The sequence below is a fragment of the Clarias gariepinus genome, chromosome 25 (genome assembly GCF_024256425.1).
Source record: "Clarias gariepinus isolate MV-2021 ecotype Netherlands chromosome 25, CGAR_prim_01v2, whole genome shotgun sequence".
In the NCBI taxonomy this organism is placed as follows: domain Eukaryota; kingdom Metazoa; phylum Chordata; class Actinopteri; order Siluriformes; family Clariidae; genus Clarias; species Clarias gariepinus.
The window spans coordinates 23106368-23121627 of NC_071124.1; the positions used below are offsets into that span (position 1 = coordinate 23106368).

Here is a 15260-nt window from a genome sequence, read left to right on the forward strand (position 1 = left end):
ACACCTCGTGGCTGCTACACTGTGCCTCTCTTACCATGTAATAAATTTAGCAGTGCAGTGTGTAATTTTGGTGTCTGTCTGTGTGTGTGGTATTTGAGAGAGTCTACGGCACTGAAATACAACATGCATGTAAGTAGGACCGGATAAGTGAGCATGCAAGCAAGATTTGTCTGATAGGAGATTTAATCATTCTAATTCAGATAGAGATAGAGAGAGAGAGAGAGAGAGAGAAAGCTGAATGCTGAAGCTGTGTAGGGTTACAGACTCGCTGTTCATCAGCAATGCTCGCTCAGCCTGCAGTGACGAGCTCCTCCAGAAGGAGGCAGTCACCCTCTGTATCAACGTGTCCCAGCAGCAGCCGTGTCCCACTTCAGCCCGGATCAGCACTCTGCGCGTGCCGGTGTACGACGACCCCAACGAGGACCTGCACTCGCACTTTGACCGCTGTGCTGACGTCATACTCTGCGAAGAGGCGCGCGGTGGCCGCACCGTCGTCTACTGCAAAAATGGCCGCAGCCGCTCGGCTACAATTTGTATCGCGTATCTCATGAAGCACCAGAGCCTGTCCTTAACTCAGGCGTACGAGGTACACTTATCTTCTGTAATCACTCACTCTTACTCATCGCCTATACATATTTATCCCGTATTCAGGGGCGCGGAGGGCCTGGAGCCTAAGGCAGGGTACACCCTGAACGGGGCGCCAATACATCGCAGGGCACACACACACACACATTACGGGAAATTTGGGAATGCCGATTAGACCCAATTATTTTGTGGGAGGAAACCAGAATACTCAGAGAAACCCAGGACAACATCCAAACTCCATTCAAACCCGAGGCAGGAATCAAACCCACCGTGCCACAGTTTCTTGAATTAATTTAGTCCTTACCAATTTTTGGCCTCTTATATACTCACTCACTTATTTTCTATACTTAGGCTTAGGGCATGAGGCAGGGTACACCCTGGACAGGGTGCCAATCCATCACAGGGCACACACACAAACATACACAAACTCACACACCCATGCCCATTGGGCAATTTGGGAAGCCAATTAGCCTAATCTGCACATCTTTGGACTGTGGGAGGAAACCGGAGTACCCGGAGGAAACCCACCAGGCATGGGGAGAACATGCAAACTCCATTCACACAGAGACGGGAATCGAGCCCTCACCCTGGAGGTGGAAGGCGACAGCGCTAACCACTACACCACCGAGTCTGAACCGACTCTCTCTGAACCGACTCACTCATGTTTCTTCTTGTATTTACTTGTATTTATTGATATGTTTATTTATGTATAATTATACTGTATTTTTAATGTGTGAGATCAGTCTGATTTTGTTCCTGTTCATCCTTTCCAAAAGTCTAAAGTGAGTCTGATTCCTTCTATGAATCAGCTTTCTTTTTTTTTTAAATGACACAGAGTCGACTCTGGCAGCACAGTGGCTTAAGTTGTTAGCACTGTCAACTTGCACCTCCAGGGTCAAGGTTCGATTTAAATTCATTTCCACTGGCCCTTCTCATAGTCCCAGTTGGCTGAGGATGCCTGCACTGGGTGTCCAACGTCCTCTTCACCTGCTTACTGTAGCTTCCAATTCTTTATCAGATGTACGAGGAAACACATATAGACGCACTGCACGAGCTCCACCGGGCAAGTCAAACCAATAAAGAACAGGTTTCCTCCCAGCACAGTCTGGAACTCATTAGTGGGCTTTTTCATCTTTGCAGATGTGTCTTTAAACGTAATTTTGTACTTTACTTGTTATTTCTTGTAGCTATCACATCAAAGGGTCTCCACAGCGTACCATCTGGTCCGCATTTAGATGACTTTTTCATTAGTGTCGTGTTGACTCATACATGTGATCTGTTTCATGTGTTTTATATAATATTATTTTCATATTTTAATGAATTATTTTGAGTCTTAAAATGTCTTTCTTGACATGTGTTTTTTTTCCTGTAACTGTATTTTGTTATTCTGTAATTATTATTTGTTTCCCCATTCATTATGAAATACTTTATAAATGCTTACATAGGGATCATTTTATATTTCTAAAATGTAATATCATTGGATTTAATTGTTTCTAATGTTTTCCTTTTGTTTCATCAGATGGTGAAGAGCGCCCGATCGGTAGTGGAGCCAAACCCAGGCTTTTGGGCTCAGCTTGAGCGATACGAGCAGGAGCTGCAGAACAGGAGGTCAACAACAAGCAGCAATCTGAACAGCTCTCCGTCTTAAAACAAAAAAAACCCCTCCACGTTTATTTTCCACGTTATCTTTATATAAATTGATGCAAGGCATAGAGATTTAATGTGTTTAACACTTTTTTGGAACCTGATTAATGATATTTTGTAGATTGTTCTCTTTGCATTAGCTTTATTCTCAGGGTTTCAAAATATATAGCAATATATACATTTGTTAAATAAGTTATTGTTAAATAAGTTGCTGTGCAAATTGATAATAATTAAAAAACCTAAACTATTGAATGTGTGTCATGTTAAAAAAGAAGACCCATACATGTTGTTGAACTTATTTTCCTTTTAAATCTCTGTTGATTCATTTGAGTTTCGTACTGTATGCTTTCCATCCAGAGCAACAGCAGAACACAGAGGTGTACGGTTCGGCCAGCTTTCCCTACAGCGACTATTTCACAGAGGACATACGTCACGAAAGAAATGCAACGTATCATAAATGGTGTGTAGTTAGTTATGCTTTCACATGAACAAATCATATCATACAAAGTGTATGGGAGTAGATCAGATGTTCAGTGTCTGAAGTTTTGCACTAGAGCTTCAAAAGCTAATTAAGATAACGAGTAATGTTAAGAGTACATTTTCAGAACTGGTTTAAATGGCATTTCTGCATTTTTTTATTTATTAAATAATTTATTAAGTAATGAAAAATATTATAATGATAATATATTATATTATATATTTTATATATATTCATATATAAATATTGTTATAAATGTATTACATATTACACACACTACCGTTCAAGAGTTTGGGGTCACTTGCAAATTCCTTTGTTTTTGTTTAGTGATTTATTTTCTACATTCTACGACAATACTGTACTGACAAAACTATAAAATAACACGTGGAATTAGGTTATTACTTAACAACAAGAAAAACAACAGTTAGTTGTTATTTTAAGACACAGAGGTCCGCCTTTCTGTAATAGTTCTTGCAAGAACAGTATTGTCGTCGAGTGCATTTGCAAAATCCGTCAAGCACCATAATGAAACTGGCTCTCATGAAGGCCGTCCCAGGAGGGCGAGACCAAAACCTACCTCTGCCGCAGACGAGAAGTTCATTTAGAGTTATCAGCCTGAAAAATGACCAATTAACAGCACCTCAGATTAGAGGCGTTATGAAGTCTCTACAGAGCAGAAGTAGCAGAAACATCTCACCATTAACTGTTCAAAAGAGGATTAATGCATTTTTTTGGACGCCTTCAGCATTCCTTTACAATGTAGAAAGAAATAAAAATCAGGAACCATCATGGAGTTAGAAAGTGACCCCAACCTTTTGAACGGTAGTGTATATATATAATAAAATAAGATTCATCCCACAGTGGGAAAATTTTAAATATATAATATGATTATATATAGATAATCATATCATATCATATCATATATTTGAAATTTTCCCACTGTGGGATGAATCTTATTTTATAATATATTATATTATACATAATAATAAAGTATAAAATAATTAATTAATTAATTAATCAATAAATTAATCAATTAATTAATTAATTAATTAATTAATTAATATATAATAATATTTTTAAGTACCTGAGAGATTAGATGAGCATTGGAATTGATGACGCTATGATAATTAGTGAAATGACGTCTAAGCGAACAATACTGAACGTTCTGGATTAATAATTCCATAATACATTTTAATTAACGCATGCAGTCAGGCACTGTGTAATGTGATATTGTGAGCAGTCACTGAGTAGACGCTGATATATTCTTGTGTCATAATCTTTGTACTTTTATTTAAACAGTAGGAGATTATTCTGCAGGTGCATGAACATCTGATTTAAAGCTATTAAAAGCATTTGAACGCATTTAACATCATGTATATACTGTATATCACCATTCTTGGGTAGACAGCAAATCAGCCTAAAGACTAAAATCTGCATTTCTCTAGTTTAACCATTTATTTGTTTTCCATTGTTGTTATATATTTTTGCATCATTGAAAACAAATCTTTTATCTATCTAGGCATCATTGGTCTGCATCATAAATTCTTATATACAAAAATTTCTGTCTTTGGAGGCAAACTGCGGCTGTGGTCCCTTCTGAAACAAGATGAACCCTGGGCAGAACTCGGTTTTTTAAAGAGGAACGATTGCCCATAGCAGACGTGTGTAGAGCTCCAAACATTTAATAAACCTGCTTATAAAATGATCACATATATGACGTGTCATGTTTCAATCTAATAAGAATGATTGCATTGGGTATAAGAGGCTTTGCTTTGGTATACGAGGGACCAGAATGCGCTATTATTTTATTTGTTGTAGCGACGCTCAAAGGGACGAGGGCGTAGTCATGATTATGAGAAGGAACCACAGCATTGTTTAATACATTTATAATTTCTGTAATCAGTAGCAGATTATATTTCTCCAGTAATCTATGGTCATCATACGTTGAAAGGGCTTTCGTGATTAATAGTGCGTTACATAATTAACTTTGCGGAAAAACACAAGATATGAGATTAAATAGGTTATTTTTTTGTTGTTGAGCAAACTAAAATCTGGAACGAACCGGATCAATGAGATTCGATCACAGCTGCTTCTTCACGCTATCAATCCACTCCATATAATTGGAGACTTTGGTGTAGATTCCCAGTTTGTCCATGTGGCCGCAGCCCTCGCCCCAGGACACCAGGCCGACGAGGAACCATGTGTTGCGGTACAGCGTCATCATGGGGCCGCCGCTGTCACCGGTGCAGGCGTCCTTGACGCTCCCGATGCTCCCGGCGCACAGCACGTTCTGTGTTAGGTTGTTGACCATGTAGCGTGAGCACTCTGATGCCTCCACAATCGGCACGTTGATGTGTTTAAGAGGCGAGCTGTGCGGAGCCACCCCTTCCTTTTCTGAGCCCCAACCCGTCACCACCGTCATGGTGCCATTCAGGTGGAGCACTCGGGAGGCCAGGTCTTGACTCGGGAGGCAGGCAGGGACGATAAACGTGCTGAACGTTATGGGTGAGTCCAAACGCAGAAGCGCGATGTCGTTGTCTGCCCTCAGGCTGTTGTAATTTGGGTGGGGGACAGATTTTACCACAGGACGGGTGACCTCGGAATTTTCAAACTCGAAACGCTTGTAGTCACCTAAAGGTCGTTATGTGTTAGTTAGAATGCAGCAACATTGACAGAAGTTTTTATGCAGCAAAGGTACACTTTGGAAATGAGGTATTAACATACTGTATGTTGGTGAAATATAAAAGAAGCATCATATGTGTCCATAGCTGTACCATATACTAACTCACTCATCGTCTATACCTTTTTATCCTTTTTTCAGGGTCGCGGGGGGCCTGAAGCCTATCCCAGGAGACTTAGGGCACGAGGTGGGGTACACAACGGACAGGGTGCCAATCCATCGCAGGGCACACACACACATACACACACACACTACAGGCAATTTAGGAACGCCAGTAAGCCTAACTTGCAGGTCTTTGGACTGTGGGAGGAAACTGGAGTACCCAAAAGGAAGCCCACCAAGCATGGCGAGACCATGCAAGCTCCGTGCACATAGAGGCGGGAATCGAACCTGGCTGGGAATTAAACCCGGACCCTGGAGGTGCAAGGCAATAGTGCCGACCCCAGAATACACAGATTTAGGTTTTATCTTGGTGTTTTAAAGATTTCCAAAGTCATTCCTTGGTAGTAAAGGAGGGAATGGCTAGTAATCTGTTTAGCCATCAACATTTTGAATGTAATGAGCTACTGCTATACCATGGAAGTTCTGGGGTGAGGTCAAGTGTCGAGGCTGTCAGGGAGGTCAAACGGACAAGGGATTAGCTACACCAATATGAGGATTGCTGAAGTTACTGAAGTATTTGAATAGGCTGATGTAAACCAGTCACTCAATACCAATGACTAAACTGCTATGATCTGGTAGAATGTCAGCCAATCGATTGGACACCAGATCCAGAATACACACCACCAGTAACCCTGGAAAACAGGGCTCCTCATGGGTACCGGAGTTCTAAATAGGCTCTAGATAAAACCTAGAATGTTCTAATGACTAAAGCTGTTATTATTTCATAAAAAAGCAAATCATTACTATATATATAAATAAAAAAAATTAAACAAACCCAGTCTGACACTGAAGCGACTGAATCCCTCAAGACAGTGAGCGGCAGTGAGAACCCAGAGTTCATCGAGCAAGACGCCGCCACAGTGAAAATGTCCTTTGGAATTCAAAATAAGAGCCTGGAAATGGGAAACAAATATAAACTGCACTGCATTGAAACAATTTAATACCTCATGGTTATCTCAGACATACAAACTGTAAGATCTTTCAGGTTGTTTGTACACCTAATATGCTGTCTGGACTCGGGGTTGACATGTTTGGTGCTGTGTGAAAATAGTGGTTAAGGTGTTGGACTACCGATCGAAACCCCACCACCACCAAGTTGCCTTTGTTTGGCTCTTGAGCAAAGCTTTTAACTCTTAACTGTCCAAATGTATAAATGAGATAAAATGTAAGTCGCTCTGGATAATGGCGTCCGCCAAATGCTGTAAATGTAATCGGGAGCACGTGAGTGATGGTCGAGTCGCTAATACACCGTCTAAAACCCTTCTGTATAAAAAAAATATATCGTATGTCACTGTTTGAGCACCAAAGAAATGTTATAACCGAGAGCCATGACAACCACGAAAGTGACCTATAAAAGTCTGCTAATGATCCAGTGTTTAGAAGGAATTGCTCTAGGTAAAAAATAAACCTTGTGACTATGAGTCCTGCCCTGAAACAGGCCCAGAATCACAAGAATATAAGCACGATGTAAGTACTCAGAATTCCACAAATTTCCTTTGTTCCTTGCGAAAATGCATTCCAAAGTTCAGCTTAGACTCACATGAAGCTTCCGCAGTCCCACTGAGTTGTATCTTGCAAAGATAAGCTGTATCTATTATTAATTTTATTTTTTTCTTTTCCCGGAAATAAGCGATGAATGCATGTTTGCACGGAACAAGGGTTGTACAGTTTGGTCCTGATTATTTTCACTGCACTCGTATTCTGGGTGACAAACGTCAAGGTCAGTGTGCATACAGTAGCAAGAGAATTTATAATGACCAAGACCTATGTTAACTTAATGCATCTCAATATTGATTTAAGACTAAATAAAAAAAAAACTTTAAATTTTAAATTTGTGTACCGAAACAACCTAAAAAATTCCGGTGATAACCAGTTTGTCAAAGAAAAAAAAAGAATTTTCCCTCCAAGATCCCTGCTTATTCTTATACCTGCCAGGGACTCTCTCCCCTTTTGCCAACTTCACCACCAACAAGCCAAGGTCGTAGACCTTCATCAGGCTTTGTTTTGTAGGACGACTTAGCGATCAAAATCTGCCCGCAAGACTGCTGATCTGGAAATCAGAGAAACAAAAATGTTCAGCATTAACGACCCGTAACCCGGAATGTAACGTAATTCCATGATAAGAAGATTCCTGCATCCCTACTTTTAGGAACACACTGTTTGAAGTCTTCATGGAGTGTGTATCCGTTAATGCAGCTACAGTAGCGTCCTGTCTTGTCTTTCCGCTCGTGGCAGTTGTGATCGCAGCCTCCGTTGTCAGCTGAGCAGTTGGTGTGTGTGCTATCTGAAAAATGAAGTCAGCTCTGAATTCACTGCATAACGTCCTTCATATTTAGCATGTGATCTTTACTGCATCAATTGACTTTTTTGTGCAGTCGTTCAAATCTTACGTTCATGTTGCTTTGTGTTCACTCGGGTTAATACGTTCGTCTGCAGTGAGATTTAGCCCACGCTTGCTTTCATTTCTAGCTCGTTAGACTTTAGTCCTTCAGTTTGTTCAGCTCTCTGACTGCTACATCTCTACACTCTACACTGTAGCCCAAAACGTCATGCTAATCCTGGAGTCGATTACTAACTAGCCTTTGCTGTAACTCAGAGTTGCTGCACTGTGTAGCTTCCTTCCATTCTGGGACTTCGACCCCAATGTTTGCACCCACGCCTCCACCATTTCACTACGCTGGATTTCTCTGCAAAAGACTCCGATCTTAGACACGGCTTTAAAATGGTAAACGGTAGCTAAAGCTAACAGCCAGCACATCGATCACTAAACATGTGTAATGAACAAATATTTAAAAATAAAAATAATGCATATTTTTTATAAAAAAATAAACCACTACTCCCAAAACAGTTTTGAAATATTGATTTAAAAATCATTCTGTGATTAAAGCATCTAGTAAATGCGCTATTATTTTATTTATTGTAGTGACGTTCAAAGCGACTAGAGCGTAGTCATGATTATGAGAAGGAAAACATAAATCATTCCATAGATCTTAAACATAGTATGTGCTTTAGACAAATATTCCACAATTTATGTTAACTGAATCCGACACTCACCTTCATAAAAGGCCCAGAACTTTAACTGTAAGAGAAGAAGAGCAGACATAGTCAGATATCGCACAGACGTTCGAATCATCAGATGAAGCAATGACTAACCGTGGACTCTTTGGACCGGTAAATCTCTTTCGCCTCTTCGAAGTCACACCGCTCCTCAATACATTCCCGCTCCAAAGACGGGGCCTTGAGTTCCTCCAGGAAGCTGTTAGCGCGCCTGGAGCGCAGGAGCATGTTTGCTTTCGGACTGCTGTAGAAAACTGATTCATACAATAAACTAATCAATTGCTAGGGTCTGATACTACAAAAGTAATTATGATTATATGCCAATCAGCCGTAACATTAATACCACTGCTGGGTGAAATAAATAATATTGATTATCAATTATATATCAGTAAACTGGTGACAGGATCATAGGTATCCAAGGCTCATCCATTTGGGGTCAGTGGTTAGGGCATCTAACTACGGTTCGGAAAGTGCAAGGTTCAAACCCCACCGGCACCAAGTTACTCTTATTGGGCCCTTAAGCAAGGCCCTTAACCCTCAACTGCTCAGATTTCTAATGGGATAAAATTGTAAGTCTCTGGATAAGTGCCATAAATGATTACCAGAGACCAGCTCGCCCGGTCCGATCCCATAGAAATGCCAAAATACCACTAGAAAAAGTCAAAGCTGCAAGAAAGGTATCAGAACAGTGTATCTGCTGTGTATGGGGCATAGCAAGCAAAGAGCTCAATGTTGTTGATCCGGCCTCCCAATTCGATCGAGCATCCATGGAACAAACAAGTCTGATCCATGTGTGATCCATGATCACATTGATCCGCCACTAAATTCTCAGTGCCAGACACCATAGCACTAACAAAGAGGTCTTGTTGATTCATGCCCTGGTGGCACAATATTGGGCTTAATACCTACACAATCCATTCTAATGTTATGGCTGCTTGGTGTATATACGAAAAGAGACTGTATTATTAGGAATTAAGAGGTAATGTGTCCTAAGCAAATACAAATGGAGATACCAATGGGAAGTGCGCTATCTATCTATCTATCTATCTATCTATCTATCTATCTATCTATCTATCTATCTATCTATCTAAATCTTTCTAGAGAATATGCATTGCACAAGCCTTAATGGGCTAACAATGAAGATAAAAGAGAGCCAGGTTTTATCAAAATTCCCATTTTAACAAACTCAACTTAACAAGCAGTTCATGCATTATGCAGGAAGAAGAATTTCCTCCCTCATATCAACTGTGGTGTGAACATGTTACAGATTTATTGATAGATCTGACACGAAGCTCACACACTTCTATTCGCTGTGCACTAGGCAGAGAATTTACATTTAGGCCTTCGGCAGACACTCTTATCCAGAGCGACTTACATTTTTTATCTCATTATACATCTGAACAGTTGAGGGTTAAGGGCCTTGCTCAAGGGCCCAACAGTGGCAATTTGGTGGTTGTGGGATTTGAACCTGGGATCTTCCGAACCGTAGTCCAAAGCCTTAACCACTGAGCTACCCCTAGCCCCACAATTTCTGCTCAGATTGCCAAAAACAAACAAACAAACAAAAGCAAAACCCATAAATTTATAAAATGTAAAAAAAAAAAAGTACTGTGCTTATTTCTAGTTTAAAGCACTTCAAAGCACTTCTTGTAAGTTACTCTGAAACGTGTGCCAAATGCCTAAATGTAAGCGTAGTCTACATACTGGAAATAAGCAGAAATATTAGAACAGCTAATATTTACCTGTATTTTAATGTGTTATTTATGATTTTATGATTTTTTTTATTTTTTATTATTGAACAAAGGCACCAATACTTCAGCAAATAACTGAATTTTCAGTTCGTACCTGACGTACAGACAGCAAAAGCAGCCCAGAGTGAAATCAAGGCAAAGCAGAGGAAAGGCGTCCTCGCCATGGTCACTGTGTAACAACACCCAAATCCACGTTATTATTTATCATATAAATTATATTAATATACCAACAATGCAAAAAAATATATATATAGAACATTATGAACATAAGAGAAGGTTTGCGTATAAATCATTATCGACACGTCAGATTATACAGTTTGTCTGATAATACGACTTAAAAAAGCAAAGGAAAGACGTCTTACTAGATAGCAGGTCTGACTGACACACTGTCTGCACGGAAGATCTAGATGGGAAAATACACGAGTCAGAAAATGTAGGACTGCATGTTCCTGTCTCTCAAACTTCTAAACAAGCGTAAGTAATCTGTATATACAGTACGCATGCAACACCTAGGCATGCAGAGATAAACCATCGATACACTTCTGAATGTACATCTATATATAAATATATATAAAAAATCTAATCACCATTATACTTACATGTTGAAAAATAAAGAGCAGTGATGGGGGATGTTGTGTTTAAATTGTGTTAATGACTGACTAATGTGCTTACCCAGAGTCTGTTCTGCCCTCTAACCTCTGGACAGCACAAATTCAGAAATCTGAACGGCCGGAGCGGACAACAGACTAAACAACGTGGAAAAAAAAGAAGTCTATGGCTAACTGTAACCTGATAATAAATCGAGCGCTTAATTTAAAATATAACATATTGTGGATTTTTTTTTGTAAGGAGATATTATTTAAGAAATTTGTAAGGAGTCTCCAGTGTTAGTGTTTTGTAACAGTCAGATATAAAGCTGTAACTTTTAACAAGACACACAAGTCTCAGTAACATGACAAGCTATGTTTTTTTTGTCTCATTAACTGTTGAAATAATTGTTACATTAACACATCGTCCTCGGCTTATCATTTTAATAAACATTCACATTTCATACAAACTTAAATAATTCTTTTGATTGTGTAAAGCTGCTTTGCGACAATGTCAATTGTTAAAAGCGCTATACAAATAAAACTTAAATTTAATTAAATTTAAATGTGCATGGTGGTGTAGTGGTTAGCACTGTCGCCTTGCACCTCCGGGGTCCAGGTTGGATTCCTGGCCAGGCTCGATTCCCGTCTCTGTTTGCTTTGCTTTGTTTCTCCCTGTGCTTGGTGGGTTTCCTCCGGGTACTCTGGTGAAGGGGTGTGTGAGTGTGTGTATGTGTGTGCCCTGCGATGGATTGGCACCCTGTCCAGGGTGTACCCTACCTCGTGCCCTAAGCCTCCTGGGATAGGCTCCAGGCCCCCCGCGACCCTAAATACAGGATAAGGCGGTATAGAAAATGAGTGAGTGAGTAAATTTAATTGAATTAAATGATTGAGATCATTAAACTAATTTAAATAATACACAAGGATAACCAGATTAAATAGAAAATGCAGTTTTTAAATGATGTTTTTATTTATTAAAGGCAAAAAAAATTTCAAAACCTGTCCTGTCCTGGCCTTATAGTGAAAAAATAATTGCCCCCTAAACTTAATAACTGGTTGTTTTTAAGTTTGCAATAACTGGCAATGAGTCTTTCCAAAATTAATGTGGAGGAGTTATTGCCCGCTTTTCTCTGCAGAATTGTTTTAATTCAGCCACATTAGAGAGTTTTTAAGCTTGAACAGCCTGTTTAAGGATCTCAATCACATTTACAGTAAGTCCAGACTTTGACTAGACAACTCCCAATCATTAATTTTGTATTTGTATTGATTTGAGCCCTTCAGAGGTGGACTTGCTATTGTGTTTCGGATCATTGTTCTGCTGCAGAACCCAAGTGCGCTTAAGTTTGAGTTCATGAACTTATGAGTGGATAATCTCCTTCCTGTCTTCCTGTGGATGCCATTTTGCCCCCAGTCTCTTTCTCATTGCTAAATAATGAACACAGACCTTAACTGAGGTGAGTGAGGCCTGCAGTTATTTAGCCGTTGTTTTGGGTTTTTGTACGAGGCCCTGGATGAGTCGTCATTGTGTCCTTGGAGTAATTCAAGCATCAGCTTTTCAAGATGGCGCTGGTGAGACCGGCTGCCGTCACGACTCTGACCACCTTTTTCTTTGTTTTTGTTTTTTAAGTTAGTTTCAGTGTTTTAAAATCGGCAAAATCATTACCATTGAGTACATTAGGTATGATAGAGACACTCTTGTTTCTATTGGTGTACAATGTACTCACAATTCGATGTAACTCCCGATCCGAGCTGGCCGAGTGGGATCCTGAGGGAGAACAAAGGAGGCGACGCGAAGCGGCGGCCTCGAGGGAAACGAGCCGGCGTCAGGAACGGGCTGAGAGCTTGTGCACACCGCACACCTCTGCCTAGCATCCTGCTCGCCAACGTCCAGTCACTGGAAAACAAGCTCGATGACCTCAGGGCAAGGATAAAGTTCCAGAGAGACATTCGGGAATGCAATCCCCTCTGCTTCACCGAGACATGGCTGAACCCAGCGGCGCCGAACCACGCCATCCAGCCGGCCGAGTTCTTCTCGGTTCACCGCATGGACAGGACACGGGACTCGGGGAAGTCAAGGGGAGGCGGCATGTGTTTAATGGTGAACAGCAGCTAGTGAACAGCAGCTGGTGCAGCAGCGCGAGCGTTGTTCATCTTACACGCTCCTGCACACCAAATCTGGAACTACTGTCCATCACGTGTTGTCCTTTTTATCCACCTCGGAAGTTCACATCGATCATAATAAGTGCCGGTAATATTCCACCACAAGCGGACACGGACACTGCCTTATGCAAGCTGCATGAGGCACTCACACAGCACCAAACACAACACTGGGAACACATTAGGAAACTAGCGGATGATACCATGGAGAAAAAGACTATTAGAACGTTTCCCAACCAGAAGCCATGGGTGGATAAAACCATCCGCGATGCTCTGAGATCTCGCACCCCTGCCTACAACACGGGACTTGTGTCGGGGGACAAGGAACCGTACAAGGTTGCACCGTATAGCGTTCGGAAGGCAGTGAAAGAGGCGAAGCAGCGCTACAGGAGAAAACTAGAGTCACAACTCTAACAGAGTGACTCTAGGAGCCTGTGGCAGGGATTAACGACAATTACGGACTATAAAACACCAACAACCGGTATGACGAACGCGGACGTAACTCTGGCAGACGAGCTGAACACTTTCTATGCTCGCTTTGAAGCTGCAGCTAAAGAAGCTAGCAATGCTAATGCTAGCAGCACTAACGGCTGCATACAGGAAGACACTGCCAGCACCGGAAACGCGCTCATCATCACCGAGCATGACGTGAGGAGAGCCTTCAGGAGAGTGAACACCAGGAAAGCAGCTGGACCAGACGGCATCTCAGGCTGTATCCTTAGAGCCTGCGCAGACCACCTAGCACCTGTGTTCACAGAGATATTCAACATCTCTTTATCTCAGTCAGTGATCCCCACATGCTTCAAAGAGTCCATCATTGTTCCTGTCCCAAAGAAACCACATCCTGCTTCTCTCAATAACTATCGCCCTGTAGCTCTCACCTCAGTAATGATGAAGTGTTTTGAACGCCGGGTCAGAGACTTCATCATTTCTTCACTACCAGACACACTCGACCCACTACAGTTTGCATACTACCCGAACCGTTCCACAGACGAGCAATCTCACATCTCCTCCACACATCGCTCACTCACCTGGACACTAGGAAAGGGAATTATGTTAAAATGCTCTTCATCGACTACAGCTCTGCATTTAATACCATAATTCCTTCCACACTTACCACCAAGCTGGAGCACCTGGGACTCAGCTCATCAATGTGTCAGTGGATCTCCATTTTTCTGATTGGCAGACCACAGACAGTAAGGATGGGTGGACATGTCTCAGCCTCACTCACTTTCAGCACTGGAGGCCCCCAGGGTTGTGTTCTGAGCCCCCTGCTGTACTCTTTGTACAACCACGACTGTGTGGCCACTACCAACTCCACCGCCATCATCAAGTTTGCTAACGACACTGTCGTGGTGGGCCTGATCACCAACAATGATGAGTCGGCCTACCTAGAGGAGATTGGAAATTTGGAGAACTGGTGCCAGAGGAACAATCTCCTCCTGAACGTCAGCAAGACAACGAAGCTGATAGTGGACTTTAGTACGAAGCAGGAGAGGAACTACCAGACCCCCATCATCAACAGGAGCCCAGTGGAGAGAGTGGACAGCTTCTGATACCTCGGTGTTCACATCACGCAGGACCTGTCATGGTCCTGTCACATCAATACCGTGGTGAAAAAGGCCCGGCAGCGTCTTTACCACCTCAGACGCTTGAGAGACTTCAGACTGCCCTCTAAAGTGCTCAGGAATTTCTACTCCTGTACCATAGAGAGCATCCTGACGGGAAACATCACGACCTGGTTTGGAAACAGCACTATGCAGGACAGACGAGCTCTACAGAGGGTGGTGCGATCAGCTGAGCGCATCATCCGCACCAAGCTCCCTGACCTGCACTCGAATTTACAGCAAACAGTGCTGGACCAAGGCCAGGAAGATCCTGAAGGACCTCAGCCATCCCAACAATGGACTGTTCTCTCTGTTGCGGTCTGGGAAGCGATTCGGCTCCCTGAAGGCCAACACAGAGACTGAGGAGGAGCTTCTTCCCGCAGGCGATAAGGTCTCTCAATTACACCACCACACAGGAGTAATATCTTTTTAAACATTGACATTGACTGGACAATCATGGACACATTCATGCACTACATATTTATATAACTAACCATTGCACATGACACTTTCTTAAGTCACTTTTCATGCATATTTGCACAGCCATTGTGT

General features: G+C 41.7%; 2 protein-coding genes across 3 annotated transcripts; one reads left to right on the forward strand and one right to left on the reverse strand.

Moving 5' to 3' along the window:
* On the forward strand, window positions 1–2686 carry dusp28 (dual specificity phosphatase 28). Of its 2 annotated transcripts, XM_053486344.1 has the most exons (3): window positions 1–586; window positions 2105–2193; window positions 2587–2686. In XM_053486344.1, the coding sequence occupies exons 1-3, from the start codon at window positions 239–241 to the stop codon at window positions 2684–2686; spliced, it is 537 nt and encodes a 178-aa protein (XP_053342319.1). In that variant the 5' UTR covers window positions 1–238. The 2 variants fall into 2 exon arrangements, with proteins under 2 accessions (XP_053342319.1, XP_053342320.1); XM_053486345.1 differs by lacking the exon at window positions 2587–2686 and having other exon boundaries at window positions 2105–2254.
* Window positions 2687–3967: 1281 nt separating this feature from the next.
* Window positions 3968–11021, reverse strand: LOC128513142 (vitamin K-dependent protein C-like). Its single transcript, XM_053486796.1, has 9 exons — window positions 10957–11021; window positions 10720–10760; window positions 10452–10526; window positions 8703–8860; window positions 8604–8628; window positions 7693–7833; window positions 7478–7599; window positions 6325–6442; window positions 3968–5338 (listed from the first exon to the last, which is right to left on the reverse strand). Coding segments are annotated over exons 2-9 (1191 nt in total). The 5' UTR covers window positions 10721–10760; window positions 10957–11021; the 3' UTR covers window positions 3968–4787.
* Between the last annotated feature and the right edge of the window lie 4239 nt (window positions 11022–15260).

Excerpts from the sequence above, each read along its gene's own strand:
- dusp28 (XM_053486344.1), top strand. The coding sequence starts at position 239 with ATGCTGAAGCTGTGTAGGGTTACAGACTCGCTGTTCATCAGCAATGCT. Across the intron at positions 587-2,104 it reads CCTTAACTCAGGCGTACGAG|ATGGTGAAGAGCGCCCGATC; the intron begins GTACACTTATCT and ends TTGTTTCATCAG. Across the intron at positions 2,194-2,586 it reads CAGGAGCTGCAGAACAGGAG|AGCAACAGCAGAACACAGAG; the intron begins GTCAACAACAAG and ends CTTTCCATCCAG.
- LOC128513142 (XM_053486796.1), bottom strand. Across the intron at positions 8,861-10,451 it reads TTTTGCTGTCTGTACGTCAG|TTTTCTACAGCAGTCCGAAA; the intron begins GTACGAACTGAA and ends TGTATGAATCAG. Across the intron at positions 5,339-6,324 it reads TCGCTTCAGTGTCAGACTGG|GTGACTACAAGCGTTTCGAG; the intron begins GTTTGTTTAATT and ends AACGACCTTTAG.